The sequence below is a fragment of the Schistocerca piceifrons genome, chromosome 9, assembly GCF_021461385.2.
Source record: "Schistocerca piceifrons isolate TAMUIC-IGC-003096 chromosome 9, iqSchPice1.1, whole genome shotgun sequence".
Taxonomy (NCBI): domain Eukaryota; kingdom Metazoa; phylum Arthropoda; class Insecta; order Orthoptera; family Acrididae; genus Schistocerca; species Schistocerca piceifrons.
In genome coordinates, this window is record NC_060146.1 from 153989278 (window position 1) to 154011638 (window position 22361).

The 22361-nt window shown below is 41.7% G+C and overlaps 1 protein-coding gene across 1 annotated transcript in view; it reads left to right on the top strand.

Moving 5' to 3' along the window:
* The window catches only part of LOC124717041 (UDP-glucosyltransferase 2-like), a 56648-nt gene that overhangs the window by 1583 nt on the left and 32704 nt on the right, over positions 1 to 22361 (top strand). Inside the window, exon 2 of the mRNA XM_047243703.1 lies at positions 18095 to 18317. Coding sequence (XP_047099659.1) covers positions 18095 to 18317 — 223 coding nt within the window. The remainder of the gene's footprint in view (positions 1 to 18094; positions 18318 to 22361) is intronic.

Below are 22361 nucleotides of genomic sequence, written 5' to 3' on the forward strand. Positions count from 1 at the left end.
CGGTCGTGAAAGCCTTCATACTACGTCTATACATTTATCTTCATGGCTATGTACAGGAATATGGTAATCTTATTAGGCGCAGACTGAAACTTGACTATAGATTGGTACAGACAAATGTAGAACTCGTACAGACTGGTACAGACTAATGCAGACTGGTACAGACTGGTGCAGACAAATGCAGACTAACTAATCGGAGGTCTGTACACTTATTATAATACCTCGTGCATTCATGTATCACTGCGCGAGCAGCAATCTCATTGGCTGCGTTACATATTAATACGCAGATCAGTGGAAGCAGAATTTGGTCCGTCTCTATGGCAGCGCCATCTCGTAGTGCGGAGACGGACGAGCGCTGCGCCTGCGCTGTTGTGCTTAGCGGGGCGTGCTCTAGTGGGAAAGTTGTGTACGCGCTGACTACGTGGAACTATGTACACAACACCACATCAATGCACGATATGGCCAGTTGGGATGGTTCTGGCCAGACAAGTTATGTGTCTACCACTCTGTGTGTCTGCTTCATAAGCTCATTACCACATAAACACCTCAGTACCTAGCATCAGAGATCATATACATGCTATGCCATCATGGTCCCAACACAATGTCTCGCTTTTCTAGTATCTTAGCTGTGCCCATCTGTAAAACAGAAACTCCTTCTCTGCTGCTGCTGTCCGCCTGTGGAACACACTGTGCCAGCTGGAGTGGCCGAGCGGTTCTAGGCACTAAAGTCTGGAACCGTGTGACCGCTATGGTCGCAGGTTCGAATCCTGCCTCGGGCATGGATGTGTGTGATGTCCTTATGTTAGTCAGGTTTAAGTAGTTCTAAGTTCTAGGGGACTGATGACCTCAGAAGTTAATTCCCATAGTGCTCAGAGCCATTTGAACCATTTTGAACACGCTGCCCTGTAGTGTGCACAAAACTGAATGCTCTGCTGCATGTTTAGGAAATGCAGAATCGTTTCCTTTTGTCACCCTCATAACATTTCGCTGAAAAGATTATCATACAGTGCCAGCTTCCCCCGTCAAACAATAAAGCAGAAGCTCCCAGCTGTGTTTGTTTCTCTTTTCACTTCTCAGTGAGTCAGGCCACTGTCTTCCGCCCTCTCTTCAATACTTGTGTTCCTACCACATTCCTCTTTCTCTCCTCCTTCCTCCTTTCACTTACTTTAGTTGCCGCTAGCGCCCTCAGTTTAAGTCCATCTGCCTCTAATTTGTTTTTGTCAATGTACTTCTTGGGGAATAATATGAAGTGTATTTTTTCTTATATAGCTGCTGTTATTCATGTTATATGGTGCAGACAAAGTAAAACTGGCAGGAAAAATATTCCCTGCGCCTTAAGATAGGCCACCCAATTGTCCTGTGTGTGGACAGTGTAAGATGGGTTGCCTACCTTAAGGTGCAGAAAATTTTATTTTGCCAACCACATCCCTCCCCCCACCCCCCTCCGCAGTAATTCCTAAATGTTTTATCCCTTATTAAATACGAAACTTATGATAAAATGTGTGTCGCTCTGCACATAACGTAAAATATATAGAACGCTTGCTTGGATGTACGTGGGGACATCAAAAATTAACTTAAACATTTTTGCTATTGAATGCTTCACTGTGCTTCAAAGTGACACATATACATCATGATATTTTTCAATACAGTCGCCTACACATTGCAAACAAAGTCGGAAGATTCTATCAGTCGTTCAGTTCCTCGACAAAAGAAACCCGGTCCTTGATCACATGGCTGTTCGAGAAACGCTCTGTGAACTTCCTCGCCAGTGGAAAGTCTCTCCCTCTTTCGGTTTGCCAAAAAGATGGAAATCGCATCGTGCAAGATCTGGTCTTCCCGATCAGTACCATCCGTCTCGGTTGTGGCCTTGGTCAAATTTTTGGCACTATTTCACTACAGTTGGAAGCGACAGTGCATTTGGTCCATTTCGCGTAAAATCTGTGTGCAATTTCGATGTTTCGCCTACAAGATTCGACCCACGTCTCGTGTACTTGATCTGTGGACTGCGTTTTCAGTTTCTGCACCATTTCAATCGCACACCTTTCGTCCGTAACGCAACAGAACTGCACTTGCTGGAAAGCTGGAACACGATCTCTCTTCTGACAATGCTCTACTCTTGTTACGCAATGGTCTTAGTAACTTACACTCTGAAGCCCATACCTAAGAGGGCACTCGATTGCCCTAATCTTGCTAAGGTGATGAGTGAATGGTAAAAATTGAAATGACTACAGATTGGCTTTTTTTGTTAATTTGATAGTTTTCGCAGATGCGATGCTTATCGCCCTGCATGTTGAGGACTTAGGATCAGATGCTACGAAGGTACAAAGATTTATTTTGCGACAGTATCAGGTTTATGTTTTCAAAGAACTCGTTTCGACTGTCTGAAACAAGAATCCTCAGTGCAGCACAGGAACACTATGCGTTGCACTTGGAACTGAGGATTGTCAACTGAGAGTCGCAACTAGTTTTCTTAAAACGTAAACGTGATTCTGTCGCAAAATTAAAATTTTTTTGACGCTTACAGTAACAACTGTAGACTCCTGCCGACACAAAATCAGTGTCCTTTGACTGCAGAAAGACATTGGATACAGTTCTGGATTGCTGCTTAGTGAAACAGCCAGTAATATCAACATCGAACACCAACGCATAAAACAGCATCAAAACTTGATTGCCTTACAAATGAGTTAGTTTGTTAAATATTGCAAGTTGAGCAAGTGAAAGGTGTGCGTCTGGAAACGCAGAGTTCTGATCGTGTTTACACCTACACCTACATCTACATGGATGCTCTGCAAATCACATTTAAGTGCCTGGCAGAGGGTTCATCGAACCACCTTCACAATTCTCTATTATTCCAATCTCGTATAGCACGCGGAAAGAATGAACACCTATATATTTCCGTACGAGCTCTGATTTCCCTTATTTTATCGTGGTGATCGGTCCGCCCTATGTATGTCGGTGTCAGTAAAATATTTTCGCATTCGGAGGAGAAAGTTGGTGATTGAAATTTCGTGAGAAGATTCTGTCGCAACGAAAAACGCCTCTCCTTTAATGATTTCCAGCCAAAATCCTGTATCATTTCTGTGATACTCTCACCCACATTTCGCGATAATACAAAACGTGCTGCCTTTCTTTGAACTTTTTCGTTGTACTCCGTCAGTCCCACACCGCGCAGCAGTGTTTTAAAAGAGGACGGACAAGCATAGCGTAGGCAGTCTCCTTAGTAGGTCTGTTACATTTTCTAATTGTCCTGCCAATAAAACGCAGCCTTTGGTTAGCCATCCCAACATTTTCTGTGTGTTCTTTCCAGTTTAAGTTGTTCGTAAGTGTAATACCTAGATATTTAGTCGAATTTATGGCTTTTAGATTAGACTGATTTGTCGTGTAACCGAAGTTTAACGAGTTCCTTTTAGTACTCATGTGGATGACCTCACACTTTTCGTTATTTAGGGTCAACTGCCACTTTTCGCACCATTCAGATATTTTTTCTAAATCGTTTGCAGTTTGTTTTGGTCTTCTGATGACTTTATTAGTCGATAAACGACAGCATCATCTGCAAATAACCGAAGACGGCTGCTCAGAGTGTCTCCCAAATCGTTTATATAGATAAGGAACAGCAAAGGGCCTGTAAGACTACCTTGGGGAACGCCTGAAATCACTTCTGTTTTACTCGATGACTTTCCGTCTATTACTATGAACTCTGACCTCTTTGACAGGAAATCACAGATCCAGTCACATAACTGAGACGACATTCCATAAGCACGCAATTTCACTACGAGCCGCTTGTGTGGTACAGTGTCAAAAGCCTTCCGGAAATCCAGGAATACGGAATCGATCTGAAATCCCTTGTCAATAGCACTTAGCACCTCACGTGAATAAAGAGCTAGTTGTATTCCATAGGAACGATGTTTCTAAACCCATGTTGACTGTGTGTCAATAGACCGTTTCCTTCGAGGTAATTCATAATGTTCGAACACAATATATGTTCCAAAGCCCTGCTGCATATCGACGTTAACGATATGGGCCTGTAATTTAGTGGATTACTCCTCCTACCTATCTTGAATATTGGTGTAGCCTGTGCAACTTTCCAGTGTTTGGGTACGGATCTTTCTTCGAACGAACGGTTGTATATGATTGTTAAGTATGGAGCTGAAAATTGTTGCAACTCGCTAAGGAAACGCTCTCACTGTAACACAGCGCATGAGTTTGCTCTGGATAACTTGCGCTCCGTTTTAAGAAAATCTAGTTATTCAAACATCTCAGTGTTTACGTTATCATACCTATGTGGCATATAATGATATAACGTTGCAGGTACATTTAGTGATGTACATGGATACTGTCTGCAAAATTTAGTGCGAGTAGAGACAGTAGAGGGCGTCTGGGGAATGGGGGCGAATATAGAAAATACAAAATTTATTGAAAATGTAATTTTTTTACAATCACATTAAGTAACTTCTCCCATTTATGTATGAAAAGTTATATCCTCCATATGTCCACACTGGGCCGCGGTGCAACAAACAGTGCGATCATTGAAATTCTCGATCACGTGTTCACAATCACCAATTGGAATTCCATTAATAGACCTTTTAATTTCATCCTTCATTTGGTCTATTGTTTGTCGTTTCTTCACGTACGCTTTTGATTCCACAAATTTCCGCAAAAAAAAGTCACAAGGTTTAAGATCGCATGATTTGGCAGGCCGTTCCTGGTCTCCGTGCGAAGAGATAATTTTTTGAGGAAACATTTCATACAACAGAGCAATCACTTCGCAGCATGTGTGCCACGTCGCACCATCTTGTTAAAAGCAAAAATTGTCATCTTCATCAATAAGAGGAGAAACCAATCTGAAAGCATATATGGGTAACGGTGGCCATTCACAGTGATGGCAGCTTCCTCTTTATTTTCAAAAAAGGACGGACCGATCACCCTTCCTGCCCAGAACCCGCACCAGACATCCGTCCGTTGTGGATGTACCTCATCTTCCACAGTCACACGCAGATTTTCGTTATCCCGAATTCTCCAGTTCCGCTTACTGACGTTCCCACTGAGATGGAAGTGCGCCTCATCTGATAAAATTATTCTTTTTGTGAAGTTCTCGTTCTCCCCTTCTCGAGCCAAGACCCATTGAGCAAATCGATGCCTCTTTCCATGATCTGCAGGCTCCAACTCTTGCGTAAGTTCAATCTTGTACGTATACGTTTTCAGATCTTTTGAAAGGATTTTATGTAGTGAACTTGTCGATAAATTCTACTGTTGGACTTCCGATCACATTGCCACGCGCGAAAGCAATATTCTCTTGTGTTCGAACAGGATGCGGTCGTCCTTTTTTGCTTAACGATTGAAAAAGAGCCCGTGGTCTCAAACTTCCGGATCAACTTCCGAACTGATGATTCGGTCGGAGCAGCATCACGTCCGAGTGTCACGCGCAATTCATGAACGGATGCCGTGAGACTTTCACTGTTTTTGAAGTAACTTTTAATCACCTGGTTACCTTGCTCAGTTGTCATTTGCTCCACAATGAAAATGAACATCAAACAAGAATGCTCAACACATAAAAGGTATCAGGCTACTAATGAGGAGAGTCGCAGACAATAAACATGAAAAAACCACGGCTACCAATCGTCATATGACAAAATGACGCAAAATTCAAACTCGTTCTTACTTCCCGGACACCCATTAGTTAAGGGGACCACACCCTGCCTATCTAACCCATGTTAATTTAGGCAAGTATTTGACCCATTTCTGAAAAAACTATTTGATGCAGGACCTCAATATTTTTATTGTATGTTACATGATGTTAACAGAGTCAACTGTACTAAAATCTACTATATCCATTTTATAGCTTTTAAGAAATACTTTTTTAAATTTATTGACAAAAATATTAAGTTTCTTCTGCAGAAAATATTTTTTGTGAACTTCCTAATGGGTGAATATTAATGAATGTACTACCAGAGGTGGCTTTTTATGTTATGCAGAGTCTCTGAAAATTTCATTCTTTTTATCTATGATAGTTTCTGGTATAATGGGACATATGTACTGAAAATTTTAGTTTGCAGGAAATTGACTTTAAAGAAAAACCTCTTGAAATTTGTTACTTACATTTAATTAAAACTGTCCTGCTGCATATGATGGCCCTTGTTTGGCCTCTAGCAGGTCTTCGAGCTTCTTTTTCACCTTCATGGATGTTTGTCTTGCTTTCTTGGCCATATTAGATGCAAACCTGTCTGCATCGGCTGTCCTCATTTTATCGCAATGTTGCAGCCCAGTGATCATATTTTCACCATGATTAATTCCCAGATTTTTCAGTACCCAACACTTTCCAATATTAGCACAGTTATTTGTAGTAACAGCATCATGAACTCCTAGCTTCATTGTATGCATGCCTACAAATACTGTTTTAGGAAGGCGGTTCCAAATTATGCTGTTGAAACATTCATTTGGGTTCCGTGTCTGGCACATGCAGACATTTCCTTAGAAGATCAGGATGAGCCATGTCTCTGAAAATAGGTTTAATTGCTGAAATAACAGCAGCAGGAAGAGAATGGTGGTGATAATAAGATTCTCCAGTTGACTGAGCCCTGTTGTGTTTGCACCACGAATTTTTCCCTGATGGCCACAATCCTTGACATGGATTACCATCAGTAGAGGACTTACGGAAGAATATGGCCCAAATATCTCTCTTCATTGCTTCCAGATTTTCTTTATTTTTCCTAATTGGCTGCCCATAGTATACTTGCAAGTTTTCTATTTCAGTTTTATTTAACCGACCCTCTCATAGCAACAGTTAGTTTTCTCAGCCTTGTTCCCAAACGTTTTTGAACATGACCTACACATTTTATTTTGCTTCTAATGGCATCTCCATATGGCTTAGAGTTCACCACATTGTTTTATGCCTTACTGTCACTATCGCCCAAATATTTGGTGTAACGTACGCCTCTTGTTTCTATGGAGCGATGAAATATTTGTTGTTCTCCATGAACTTCCATACCTCCACTTGTTCATCTAAAATTAGCCACACCGTTGGGTTCTTTATGTTCATTGACTTTACAACATTTGCAATATTTAGACATTATCCCCACACCTAACACTTTATCGGTCTACACTCGTGTCAGTCACTACTCCATTCAGAGAAGTATGTCCTCTTTTCTGCCAACTTCCATCATGTGCAAATGCAATATCCGAACATCCATCATTTTCTTCCATGACCTCACATATAGCTTTCTCTAATATTGCAGTCAGTTTTTCAAATTTATTTGGTGGTTGATGTACATCACTGAAAAAAACGTTCTTCCTGCAGCCATGCCCTTGCCAATGGGTCGTAAGGCATAAATTAATCTGGTATTGATTTCATAAGGGTCACTTGCATCTGGTTTTGAAGAACTCATAAATGAAATCACAGCTGAGCGTTTAGTAAAAATTAAATCCAAAACAATTGCTAGGCCTTTTCTCCCACTGGCACTCTCACAAATTTTCACACTCTGTGACTCACCACACTGTCTACATTGTACAAATTTAGAAAATACATCTGATAATATTCTCAAATTTATAATAATGTTACTGCACCCATTGTCACTTACAGTAAATTCGTTGTAACCCTCTTGAAATTGTGAGAGCTTCTTTGATGATCCACTTGTTGAAGAATTACAATTACAAACATCGTTGTCAGGCGACATAATCTCTTGTACAGAAAGCTTTCTAAAATTGTTTCCTCTAAATTGTCGTTTCTTGAAAATGCTTTTACGTTTCGTCATCTTCAATAAACACTACAAAACACACATAAACAAGCACTGCGAACGTAAGTATAACAACTACTCGCAATCACACTTGAACAAAACTAATCACGTGTTAGAAAGCGTGTTGTTTACAAAGAGCAGAAACAAAATAATACTGACCGTTGCATTCCAAGGATAGCCAACACACTCGGGAGTAAAAAACGATTCCTAGCGTGCAATGTAGGGGATATAAATATCTAAAATATATGCAGAAAAATGGGTGACAGGAAAGGGGGCGTGGCACATAAGCACACATAGTAGGAAAATGCTCTTTAAATGCTCGAAAATATTTTTTTCAGCAAAATCCTTTTCAAGGTGCTTAAATAAAACCTTAATCTATCGAAATATGATGAAAACCGGAAGTCAAGTTTTTTCGACCTGAACCACAGTGTGGTCCTCTTAAAGAAGTAATACAGTAATATATAGTGCCTGATGCTGAAGTATTACTGCATGAACAGCGAAAGTCCAGTAAGCATAAACTTTTTGCCTTTCATTATTATGTCAAAGGTGCTTGCGAGAAAAAGTTTCGAAACGGTTTGAAATTATCTGTTAAGTGTCTTGAAGTCGCAAACTGCTCTCTTCTCAAATGCTAGACAAATATATACTGGGTACTTTAATATAAGAGGTGATCAAAAATTTCTGTTCGAGGTCGTACATTTCAGGATCGATATGCCAATCAGGCAAAATTGCCGTGAGCTTTCAGGTAATCACGGTCCGCGTGGCTTCCCCCGTCGGAGGTTCGAGTCGTCCCTCGGGCAGGGGTGTGTGTGTCGTTCTTAGCGGTAGCTTAGTTTCAGTTACATTAAGAGGACCACACCGTGGTTCAGGTCGAAAAAAAATCTATTTCCGGTTTTCATCATATTTCGATAGATTAAGATTTTATTTAAGTACTCTGAAAAGGATTTTGCTGAAAAAAATTTTTTCGAGCATTTAAAGAGCATTTTCCTACCACGTGCGTTTATGTGCCTCGCCCAATTTTCTGTCACCCGCTTCTCTGCATATATTTTAGATCTTTATATACCCTACATTCCGCGTTAGGGATTTTTTTTTTTACTCCCGAGTGTGATTCCGAGTAGTTGTTACAGAAAACTTGCAGGTATACTTTGGACAGGCAATTAGGAGAAATACATAAAATCTGGAGGCAATGAAGAGAGATGTTTGGGCCATGTTCTTCCATAAGTCCTCTACTAATGATAAGCCATGTCGTGGATTGTGGGATTGTGTCCATCAGGAGAAAATTCGTGGTGCAAATACAATAGGGCTCAGGCAACTGGAGAATCTTATTCTCAACACCATTCTCTTCATGTTGCTGTTATTACAGCAGTTATACCTATTTTTAGAGACTTGGCTCATCCTGATTTTCTAACGAAATGTCTGCATGGGCAGACACATAACCCAAATGAATGTTTCAACAGCATAATTTGGAACCGCTTTCCTAAAACAGTATTTGTAGGCATGCATACAATGAAACCAGGAATTGTGGTAATATTGGAAAGTGTTGGGTACTGAAAAAGCTGGGAATTAATCATGGTGAAAATATGATCACTGGGGTGCAACATTACGATAAAATCAGGATAGCCGATGCAGACAGGTCTGCGTCCAATGTGGCCAAGAAAGCAAGACAAACATCCAGGAAGGTGAAAAAGAAGCTGGAAGACCTGCTAGAGGCCAAAGAAGGGCCACCACATGCAGCAGGACAGCTTTAATTAACTTTAAGTTACAAATTTCAAAAGTTTTTTCCTTAAAGCAATTTCCCACAAACTAAATTTTTCAGTACATATTCCCCATTATATCAGAAACTATCATAGATAAATGCACGGAATTTTCAGAAACTCTGCATAACATAAAAAGCCACGTCTGGTAGTACACTCATTAATATTCCCCCATTAGGAAGTACAAAAAAAATATTTTCTACAGAAAAACCTTAATATTTTTTGTTAACAAATTTAAAAAAGTATTTCTTAGAAACTATAATATGGATAAAGTAGATTTTAGTACAGTTGACTCTATTATCATCGTGTAACATTATCCTGGTGGAATTGCCCAAGTCCGTCGGAATGCACAATGGACTTACATACGTGTCATTTGTCAGTCGTATATCGACGTATCAGGGGTCCCATATCACTCCAACTGCGCACGCCCACACCGTTACAGAACCTCCACCAGCTTGAACAGTCCCCTCGTGACTTGCAGGGTCCATGGATTCATGAGGCTATCTCCATACACTTACACGTCCATACGCTTGATACAGTTTGAAACGAGACTCGTCCGACCAGGCTACATGTTTCCAGTCAACAGTCCAATGTCGGTGCTGATGGCCCCACGTTAGGCGTAAAGCTTTGTGTTGTGCAGTCATCAAGGGTACACGAGTGGGCCTTCGCCTCCGAAAGCCCATATCGATGATGTTCCACCGAATGTTTCTCACGATGACACTTGTTGATGGCCCAGCACTGCAATCTACAGCAATTGCCGGAAGAGTTGTACTTCAGTCGCGTTGAACGATTCTCTTCAGTCGGCGTTGGTCCCGTTATTGCACGATCTTATTCCGGCCGCAGCTGTGTCAGAGATTTGATGTTTAATCGGATTCCTTATATTCACGGTACGCTCGTGAAATGATCGTACGGGAAAATCCCCACTTCATCGCTACCTCGGAATTGCTGTATCCCATCGCTCGTGCTCCGACAATAACACCACGTTCAAACTCATTAAATTCTTGATAACCTGCCATTGTAGCAGCAGCAAGCGAGCTAACAACTGCGCGAGACACTTTTTGCCTTGTATAATCGTTGCCGACCGGAGGGCTGTATTCTACCTTTTTACATATGTCTGTATTTGGATACATCTACATCTACGTGATTACTCTGATATTCACAATAAAGTGTCTGGCAGAGGGTTCAATGAACAACCTTCAAGCTGTCTCTCTACCGTTCCACTCTGGAACGGCATGCGGGAAAAACGAGCACTTAAATTTTTCTGTGCGAGCCCTGATTTCTCTTATTTTACCGTGACGATCATTTCTCCCTATGCAGGTGGGTGCCAACAGAATGTTTTCGCAACCGGAGGAGGAAACTGGTGATTGAAATTTCATGAGAAGATCCCGTCGCAACGAAAACCACCTTTCTTTTAATGATTTCCACTCCAATTCATGTATCATGTCTGTAGCACTATCTCCCCTATTTCACGATAATACAAAACTTGCTACCCTTCTTTCTAGTTTTCGATGTCATCCGTCAGTTCTACCTGATGCGGATCCCACACCGCACAGCAATACTCCAGAATAGGGCAGACAAGCGTGGTGTAAGCAGTCTCTTTAGTACACCTGTTGCGCCTTCTAAGTGTTCTGCCAATGAATCGCAGTCTTTGGTTTGCTCCACCCACAATATTATCTGTGTGATCGTTCCAATTTAGGTTATTTGTAATTGTAATCCTTAAGTATTAAGGTGAATTTACAGCCTTGAGATTTGTGTGACTTATCGCGTAATCAAAATTTAGCTGATTTCTTTTAGTACTAATGTGAATAGCTTCACATTTTTCCTTAATCAGGGTCATACGTATGCCTATACCAGTTCCTTTGGTCCTTCAGTGTAATAGCTTTAATTATTTGTCTGCAAATGTAATAAATATTGATTTAATGTTGTTTAGTACAGTGTCTTCTCTCATCAACAGAAGTATCCGCTCTCTCCCTTTCTCTCTCTCTCTCTCTCTGACGCTCTCTGTATCTCTAAAGCATTTGCGTATTGTGTACGAATACTGGCATACTTTTGAGGTTGTACTTCATGTAATGAGTGTATGAAGAGTTGAGAGCGCGTTGTTCACAAAGCTATCGGCATTAATTTAAATGCACATGATATACGGACTACAAGGCGTATTAGCTAAATGTATAAGATGGGGACTGCAACAGGCACATTTTAATATATGTTCCGGTTTATAAGACATTTAAATCTTTAAGATGTTTACTATTTAAATGCCATGAAACGACGGTGTAAGAAGAGATAGGCGACATTCTACTTCCTCCCACCTTGGAAATGGATGACAACGGGAAAATGAAAGATATTAGAGCTTATACATCTATATCTAAGTCGCTACAGTTTACATTTAAGAGCTTGGCAGAGAGTTCATCGAAACACACTCCACCTATTTCACCTCCTTTCGACTGTTGAACCCCATGGGAGAAGAACCAATATTTAAATCTTACAATTTAATCTATGGCTTCTCTTGTTTTAATACGGTGTTAATTTCTCCCTATGAGGGTAGGAGTCAACAAAGTATTTTTCGCATTCAGAGGAGAAAGTTGATGATTGAAATTTCGTGAAAAGTCCGCACCACAACAATAAATGCCTTTGTCTTAAAGTTTCTCTCCTCAACTCGTGAATCATATCCAAAGGACTCTCTTCACTTCGTGATAACACCAAGCCTTTTTGAACTTTTTCGATATCCTTTATCAGTCCTGTCTGATAAAGATCCTATAGCGCACAGCAGTACTCCAGAAGGGAGCAAACGTTGAGGTAGACAGTCTCATTAATAGGTTTCTTGCATCATGTAAGTGTTCTCCCAATAAGAAGCAGTCTTTTATTGGCTTACCCCGCAACATTTTCTATGCGATTGTTCTAGTTGATGTTTTATATACTGACCTTCCAAAGCAATGGGCCAGGACAGAGGGATATGATAATGGCAACACAGGCCCCTTTTGTATCACGCCCTCTGGTGGAGTGCTTAGTGTACACACAGATTATATTTATAGTTTAGAGACGATGATATAACCAGTTGCATACGTTCCTCTTATTGTCCACACATATTGTACTTAGACTCCATACATCCACTGAACTTCAAATAAAAATCAGCATTAAGGAGACCTAGACGTCATAGCCGGTAGCATTTACAAATAATTTGAAATCTAACAACTGAAGAACTTTAGTAGGTATTCAATTGAAACTTTTACCGAACAATTAGTATATTGTGACCTCTATGTGAAAAAAAATTGGGAAACATGGGATACAAAGTGGAGTGAGTATTGAATTTAATCATGCATACTAAATTATATGTAATTTTTATTTTTGGTACATTGTACTTCCACACTATTCAAAATAAAAAACCTAAATAAATTTTATTCTATTAATTATTCAGTTGTTGCAACAGTCAAACAGGAATATTCACCAATTTGTTATTTTGGGTATTAATGAAATGTTTTTAGTAGTCAGTTTTTAAGAAAATATGACGTTCCCAGCTTAAAATTTTTAAAAGTTCTTGAATAATGTGGTTCACTGTGTTGGGAAGCACTATATTATTATTCACGCAATATTGGATGGGATAATGATATCTAAGTATATATAAACTTTGATAATGAGAAATCGAAACTAAAGATATGCATGTCATTTCCTTCTCAATGATAAATGTCACAACATTTCAGCTCCATAACCTTGCTGATTCTGTGTGTCATTTCATCTTCTTTAGCGTTTCTCCTTTCTTTGGTCTCTTTTTCATGGGTTCAGCAGCTTTTTCAGCGTCAGTGAGACGTTGCCTGTCCACTTGTAGCAGCCCACTTTTCATGTTGTACCGAGTTCTGATGCCTAGTCTGCTCACGGCTTTTAATTTTCTTGTTACTCCATCATTAAAACATATTGTAGCGTTTATCACACCAGTCTGAAAACCTGACAGGCCTACAAAAGCAATTACTGGCAAGCACACACAAACACAACTACTGAAGATTCAATTCGGATTCTGTGTTTTGCCACGCAAACATTTTTCCAGGAGTTTAGAATCTGAAAGATCTCTGGATATTGGCTTTAAGTTCTGCCATAACAGTTTCTGCCATGGAGTGTGCATGTCTATGTTTTGTGCATATGCACTACGGAGTGTTCGCTTTTGGGCAGAGACCACGCTGTGGACGCCTATCAGTGGATGTTCTATGAAGCAGGATTGCTCAAATTACTTTCTCATCTCACTGACATTTTCGCTGTTTCTCCTGATGCCCAGACCATAATATTCTGTGAGGTTTTCTATTAGGTTCTCTATTGTTAATTTGATGAGTCTGTCTTGTGCAACAATTGCCTGGCCACCAGAGAGTTCTTTTTCCTGTTACGTCCCCATTCACTTCTGATGTGCTATACATTCCACTTTTTTAACTTCAGGTTCACCATATGGTTTAGCAACTACACCACCATTGCAGCTTCTACAGTCAGCATCACCTAGGTGGTGAGTGTATATCGAATTACCACGTCTAGTAGCTGATCTACTGAAAATAGAGTGTGCCCCCTTGCTTTCCGTATCATCACTGAAACCTTCAAAGCATTTGTCACATTTGTGTTCATTTACGTTACTGGCACAGCCTTGGCAAAGTTTTGTCAGACATTCACAGTGCATCGCGTTGCCTGTATATACTGAGGTAACAGTGACAACTCCATTCAGCGACGTATAGTCTCTCTTCCGCCAGGAATCGCTCAATGCAGCAACAATATCAGAAGATTGACAAACATCTGTAGCTTCTTTCGGTTTCCTCCGCATAGATGCTTACTGACTTCTGTTAGGGCACGATGCCAACGTTTATAATAGCTCACAAATTTGTTTCAACTGGCGATGGAAAATCCATTATAGCACACATCTGGGCTGCCTTTCTTTCCTTCCCAAAACGTCTCATGGCATAAGGAAGGCGAATGTTCATGTCCTACATTTTGTGCGTGTTATAGGAGATGTCGCTGTACATTTCGTTCTTTTACACACTTCACATTCCAATACAAATTTGCTAGATAGGCCTTCTCTCTTACTTACGTCCTCACTAAACGTAAATTATTTTTCATTGGTACAGCTTTACATATAGCAAGAGAAAGAAAATAATTCTGAAACCTTGCACTTCCTAATTAAAATGTACCAGTTATTTTCACTATTTACAACACCTTATCGTTCATTTTCGGTAAGGTGTTTCAACCTGCGTTTTCAAGCACTGCCTGACGAACTTTTAGGCCTAACCTCGCTTTATTGCGACGAAAGAATTTCTTCATTTTTACCATTTCCAACAAAGATCAAGTGGATCATCGTAAAATTTATGACTGCAATTAAACTTCTTCACTTTTGGCATTTTACGATGCAAAATGCTTGAAAATGCATTGACAACAACAAGTTTACAACACGAACAAACGCAAAAAACATGAGCAAACTCAAGTAATCTACTCGCATCGACAATAAATCCCTGCTCATTGTATACCCGGTATGTTCTTCAAGGCTATTACACAAATGAGTTGTTATGGAAATAGCGATTCCGAAATACCATTATGGGACATTATAGCAAGGTTTCGTGTTTGACAGCAGTGTGACACCTAGGCACTCTGTGGGGCGGCGGGTGGAAAATTTATATCTTCTATTGTATTGTTGCCATTCTCAACACAGGCTCTGTAACTACGATGTTGGCAACAAGAAAGTGAAATGAAACGATCGTATGGCATGCGGGGGAAGTTCGGCCACCGTATTGCAAGTCCTTTTTAGTTGGCGCACTCGGGCGACTTGCGAGGCAATGATGATGAAATGATGACGAAGAACACACAACAGCGAATCATCACGAGGCAGAGAAAATCCCTGACGCCGCCGGGAATCGAACCCAGGACCCCGTGCGCGGGAAGCGAGAACGCTACCCCATGACCACGAGCTGCGGACAACAAGAAAGTGATTAGCAAAAACGTGATGCCCGTAATTAAATTTCACTGTGCCCACTGTGATGGAGAAATAGATTTATTGATCATTGAAGTTCGCTATGCTGAGGGTATAGGATGATGTGCGGGATTCATAGAAAATGCAGTTTACTATAACAATTTACACTATATTCTGAAAATGATAAAGCATAAAATTCCAAACAAATTAATGTTTAACCAAGCAATGCTACTATCACCTATTGTACTCTCAGAGTTGTTCAGAGTCTATTGCGCGGCTCCTATTATCCCTAGATAACGAAACTGTTCAGTAACCGTTATCGATGTAAATGTTCAAAGTGAATGCTCGCCAAAATTTGATGTTAATACTGATCAAACGCCACGCTAGTAATGGTAGGTCTGTCTGCAGCGACACATGAAAATACGACGTACACAAACTGAGAATAAATCACTGGAGTCGTTCTGCAATTAACACTTTACTCCAATGCGAACTCATTGTTACGTGCATACCGAGTTACATAATACGGCATGCAAGGCTATGCCTTGTAGCTGCGCAAACGCGACGCGGCTTCCGATGTGGAGTGTGCGCTGATACGAATCTAGAAGAGAACTGGAGCCTGACTCTAGATCAGGGGTCTCCAAACCACGGCCCGCGGGCCGAAACCGGCCCGCGAGGGACGGCAAACCGGCCCGCGTTAGCTGGCCGGACATCCCTGGTATCCGGCCCGCCAAATATTTGACGTGGTGCCTATACTGCCTATCGCGACCAATACACCGTTACATTGTCGGAGCTCTTATCTGCACAAAGCGGAAGGTCATAGTTAAACTTGGGGCTATCCACAATAAACAGACAGACCATTCTCCGTGCGATAGTGAAAAAAAAACGGTTAAAAGACTAGTTTGGCGAAAACATTTTAAGTAAAAAAATTCTTTGCATTTTATTCTACTCACGAGTCTGGTGCAAGTCTTTCAAATGGACGCCACTTCGGCGACTAGCCTTAGTAATCAATTATTATGGAAGATGCTTCTTAAGCAAGGTTTCACTTTCTTTACGTATTTCTATTTTCAGATTTTCCTTGTCTCTTCGAATTTAAACTTTGAATTGTCCCACACCTACTAGTAAAGCGCATAAGACACTAAAAAACTCGTGAGACACTCGCAACATAGACAGAGTCACGCAACAGAACTATCAAATATATGCTCTGGCTCTGCTACTCGCTACAAGACTACATAACTAAACTTATTGTTGCGCTGCTTGAAATAACAATGCGTTGACACACTCTACCTCTGTTACGTCTTGTAGTAATAGTGTTGCTAACAATGATTTTGAGATTTCGTTAACTTGTGCAGGACGCTATCGTGAAGAATGTGCAGTGACATACTTTTTTGTCGGCGAAATTCGCCAGTATAAAATATGCCAGAAATTCGGTCAGGTACGTCCACCAATCAAAATTATTTAAATAAATAAAAATCGTAGTTCGTTTCAGTGTTAGCTATTCCCACAACCTTAGATTTTTGCAATTTCATCTTTCCTTTAGCCTTACATTACGGTGATCATGGAGTGCTAGGGTTCTTTAATCCCACTAGGTAGATCTTGGCCCTTATGACTTAGTGGAGGAATCAATGTGGCCCGCAGACTAAAACGTTTGGAGACCGATGCTCTAGATCGCAGCGTTCTTATTTATATAGCCGCGGTGCGGACCGCCGAAGGCGCAGCCGACATTTGCCTTCCTGACTAGCCGCTGGGCTGGTAAACGACCACTTCAAGTTACTAAATAATTAATTGCTACATTCGCTGAAGGCCAATGAAGCTCTCAATTTAATAGTGTTATCAGCACACAGGTAAGTATCTGTAATAAAATTCTGATGTGGCTAGGTTAAATACTTTTGGCGAGAGAATTATTTTAGTTGCACTGCACGCAATAGATTAGCTCTGAACTTGCCCTTTGGAGAGACGCTACAGCTATAATTTTATAGCTACGTTTTGGAAACTTCTCACATCTTTGTTATTATAGCGTATCTCTATTCTACCTAAATCTAAACATCCTAGCTTTATCTAATCACTTACTTCATCTGTCTTGCTTCCATACCCTTAGGACACAAAAACCGAAAACCATGAATTTCAACCGTAATATTACTTTGTGAGAACCAGCATGCTGTTTCCAGTAAATTACAGTGAAAAAGGAATCCGAATATAAATTTTGAAGTTTCTAGCTCCTTCCTGATGCGCCGATGATTTTCACGTAAAACGTCCAAATTTCGAAAACTGTTAAAGTTACAACTGAAACTTAGCACATTATCATTTTAGCATCATTCCTGACACGCTATTAATTTTTCAGATTATTTACTTTACTTTTAAGGTACTGTCCAACATTCGTGACGTCATAGCTAATTATAGCGGACTACGTGGCACACAATGGAAAGCATATGAATTCTATATGGCGTTAAGTAGGCTGCTTCCCTACAACTCACGCACCGCATCTTCTTTAAAAATGCATTTAAACACGAAAATGATGAGGTACTATACGTAATGTATATTTTTTGATAATCAGAAGGAATCACAGGATTTTTTTAAAAAATCCATTTTTTGAAGCCTTACGACATCCAGGTCCCCTTAAAGACATCATCGTCGAGATTCTAAATAATAATATCATAGCGATCATTACCAAACATTTACTTTTTTCACTGCAGGACCTGAAGGAGTTCCTGGACTCAGCAAAAGACGGGGCCATCTTCATGAGCCTGGGCAGCAACATCCGGAGCGACAAGTTGGACGAAGCCAGCAGGCGCGCCTTCCTGGAGGCCTTTGCCATGCTGCCCCACAAGGTGCTCTGGAAGTGGGAGTCCGACTCCCTGCCTGGTCAGCCGCCCAACGTCAAGATCATCAAGTGGGCGCCCCAGAACGACATCCTGGGTACGTGCACGACATCGTGCATCATTTTCTGTACCTACCTCTTTCCATTAATGCAAGTCAGTCAGTATCTCTACTACGAGTTTACTTATCAAGCAGTTGACAACGCTGGTACCAAACGCCTACGCTGCACCCACGCTGGAAGAATTGTACAGTACCAGTATAGCACAGAGCCCACTTTGTAACTATTGAAAGGTCACCATCTGGTATCACCGCTAATACACTGCTGGCCATTAAAATTGCTACACCAAGAAGAAATGCAGATGATAAACGGGTATTCATTGGACAAATATATTATACTAGAACTGACATGTGATTACATTTTCACGCAATTTGGGTGCATAGCTCCTGAGAAATCAGACCCAGAACAACCGCCTCTGGCCGTAATAACGGCCTTGATACGCCTGGGCATTGAGTCAAACAGAGCTTGGATGGCGTGTGCAGGTGCAGCTACCCATGCAGCTTCAACATGATACCACAGTTCATCAAGAGTACTGACTGGCGTATTGTGATGAGCCAGTTGCATGGCCACCATTGATCAGACGTTTTCAATTAGTGAGAGATCTGGAGAATGTGCTGGCCAGGGTAGCGGTCGAACATTTTCTGTATCCAGAAATGCCCGTACAGGACCTGGAACATTCGGTCGTGCATTATCCTGCTGAAATGTAGGGTTTCGCAGGGATCGAATGAAGGGTAGAGCCACTGGTCGTAACACATCTGAAATGTAACGTCCACTGTTCAAAGTGCCGTCAATGCGAGACGTGTCATCCCATAACAATGGCACCCCATACCATCATGCCGGGTGATACGGCAGTATAGCGATGACGAATACACGTTTCCAATGTGCGTTCACCGCGATGTCGCCAAACACGGATGCGACCCTCATGATGCTGTAAACAGAACCTGGATTCATCTGAAAAAATGACGTTTTGCCATTCGTGCACCCAGGTTCGTCGTCGAGTACACCATCGCAGGCGCTCCTGTCAGGGGTAACCGCAGCCACGGTCTCCGAGCTGATAGTGCATGCTGCTTTAAACATTGTCGAACTGTTCGTGCAGATGGTTGTTGTTTTGTAAACGTCCCCAGCTGTTGACTCAGGGATCGAGACGTGGCTGCACGATCCGTTACTGCCAGGCGAATAAGATGCCTGTGTTCTCGACTACTAGTGATACGAGGCCGTTGGGATCCAGCACGGCGTTCCGTATTACCCTCCTGAACCCACCGATTCCATAGTCTGCTAACAGTCATTGGATATCGACCAACTCGAACAGCAATGTCGCGATACGATAAACTGCAATTGCGATAGTCTACAATCCGACCTTTATCAAAGTCGGAAACGTGATGGTACGCATTTCTCCTCCTTACACGAGGCATCACAACGTTTCAACAGGCAACGCCGGTCAACTGCTGTTTGTGTATCAGTTATCGGTTGGAAACTTTCCTCATGTCAGCACGTTGTAGGTGTCGCCACCGGCGCCAACCTCGTGTGAATGCTCTCAAAACCTAATCATTTGCATATCCCAGCATCTTCTTCCTGTCGATTAAATTTCGCGTCTGTAGCAATTTTAATGGCCAGTAGAGTATGTATTTTTACACTAAGGTGACAAAAGTCTTGGGATACGTTCCAGTATCGTGTCGGGTCTCCTTTTGCACGGCATAGTGCTCCAACTTGACATGGCATGAACTCAACAAGTCGTTGAAGCCCCCTGCAGACGTATTGAGCCATAGCGTCGATAATTGCGAAAGTTTTGAGGGTACAGGGGTTTGTGCCTCAACTGACCTCTCAGATACGTCCCATAAACGTTCAATAGGATTCATGGTGGGTAATCTGGATGCTCAAATCATTCACTCCAGAATGTTGTTCAAACCAGTTGCTAACAATTGTAGCCTGGTGAGATGGCGCACAGTCGTCCATAAAATATTGGGAATATGAACTGCATGAATAGCTGAAAATTGTCTGGAGGTACCCAAACATAAGCATTTCCTATCAATGATCGCTTCAGTTGGACCTGAGGACCTGTCCATTCCGTGTAAATGCACCATCATGGAGCCATCACTAGCTTGCACAGTCTCATTGCCGATTTGCGTTTGGCTTCGTGGGGTATGCGTCGCACTTGAATCTTACTATCAGTTCTTACCTACAGAAAATGACCAGTCCAGTCGTTTAAGATCCAACTGATATGGCCATAAGATCAGAAGAGGCTCTACAGGCAATGTCGTTCTGTTAGTAAAGGCACTCACATTGATTGTCTGCTGCTTCAGCCAATTAACGCATATTTTGCCACATTGTCCTAACCGATATACACTATTTGATCAAAACTATCCGGACGCCTAGCCGAAAATGACTCACAAGTTCGTGGCGCCATCCATCGGTAATGCTGGAACTCAGTATGTTGTTGGCCCACCCTTAGCCTCGATGACAGCTTCCAATCGCCCAGGCACACGTTCAGCATGCTAGATGGTCTCTTGGGGAATGGCAGCCCATTCTTCACGGAGTGCTGAACTGAGGAGAGGTATCAATGTCGGTCGGTGATGCCTGACACCAAATCGGCGTTTCGAAAACATCCCAAAGGTGTTCTGTGGGATTCAGGTCAGGACTCTGTGCAGGCCAGTCTGTTACAGGGATGTTACTGTCGTTAACCACTCCGCCACAGGCCGTGCATTATGAGTAGGTGCTCGATAGTGTTGAAGGATGCAATCGCCACACCCGAATTGCTCTTCAACAGTAGGAAGCAATGCGGTGCTGAAAACATCAATGTAGGCCTGTGCTGTGATAGTGCCACAAAAAACAACATGGGGTGCAAGCCCTCTCTATGAAAAACACGACCACACAGTAACACCACCGCCTCCGAATTTTATTGTTGGCACTACACACGCTGGTAGATGACGTCCACTGGGCATTCGCCGTACCCACATCCTGCCATCGGATCACCAAATTGCGTACCATGATTCGTCACTCCACACAACGTTTCTCCACTGTTCAATCGTCCAATATTTACGCTCCTCACACCAAGCGAGGCGTCGTTTGGCATTTACCGGCGTGATGTGTGGTTTATGAGCTGCCGCTGGAGCATGAAATCCAAGTTTTCTCAGGTCCCGCCTAACTGTCATAGTACTTGAAGTGGATCCTGATGCAGTTTGGAATTCCTGTGTGATGGTCTGGATAGATGTGTGCCTACTACACATTACGGCCCTCTTCAACTGTCAGCGGTCTCTGTCAGTCGGCCTGTATGCTTTTGTGCTGCACGTGCCCCTTAAAATTTAGACTTCACTATCACATTGGAAACAGTGGACCTAGGGATGTTTAGGAATGTGGAAATCTCGCGTACAGGGGTATGACACAAACGACACACAATCACCTGACCACGTTTGGACTTCTGCGGAGCGCCCAGTCTCCTTTATAACAATGTCTAATGACTACTGAAGTCGCTGATATGGAGTACCTGGCAGTAGGTGGCAGCACAATGCACCTAATATGAAAAACGTATGTTTTTTTGGGGGAGTGGGTGTCACAATACTTTGGATCACATAGTGCATTTGTCATAATACATCCTACATTGGTTTATGTGGTTATTTTGCGCAGTGTTACTTGTCTGTTAGCAGTGACAACTGAAAGGAAATACTATTGCTCTCGATCATTAAGTGAAGACTTTTGGACACTGTGTTGTCTGTGGTGAGAAGTAATGACTGAAATTTGGTGTTCTCACCACACCCTTGACACTGTGAATCTCAGAATATTGAATTCGCTAATGATATCCGAAATGAAATGTCCCATGCATCTAGCTGTAACTACCAGTCTGAATTCAAAGTCTAGTAATTCCCGTCGTACGGCGATAATCAAATCTGACACTTTCTGGCATGAAACACCTGAGTACAAATCACAGCTCTACCAATGCACTGCCCTTTTATACCTTGTGTATGCTATACTAACTGCATGTGTGTATGTTCACATCGGTATCTCACGAATTTTGTCGCCTCAGTTTATGTCGCTCACTTTGGCAATTATACTTATTCTATGACATACCCAAAGTAGTTGTTCTAATTACC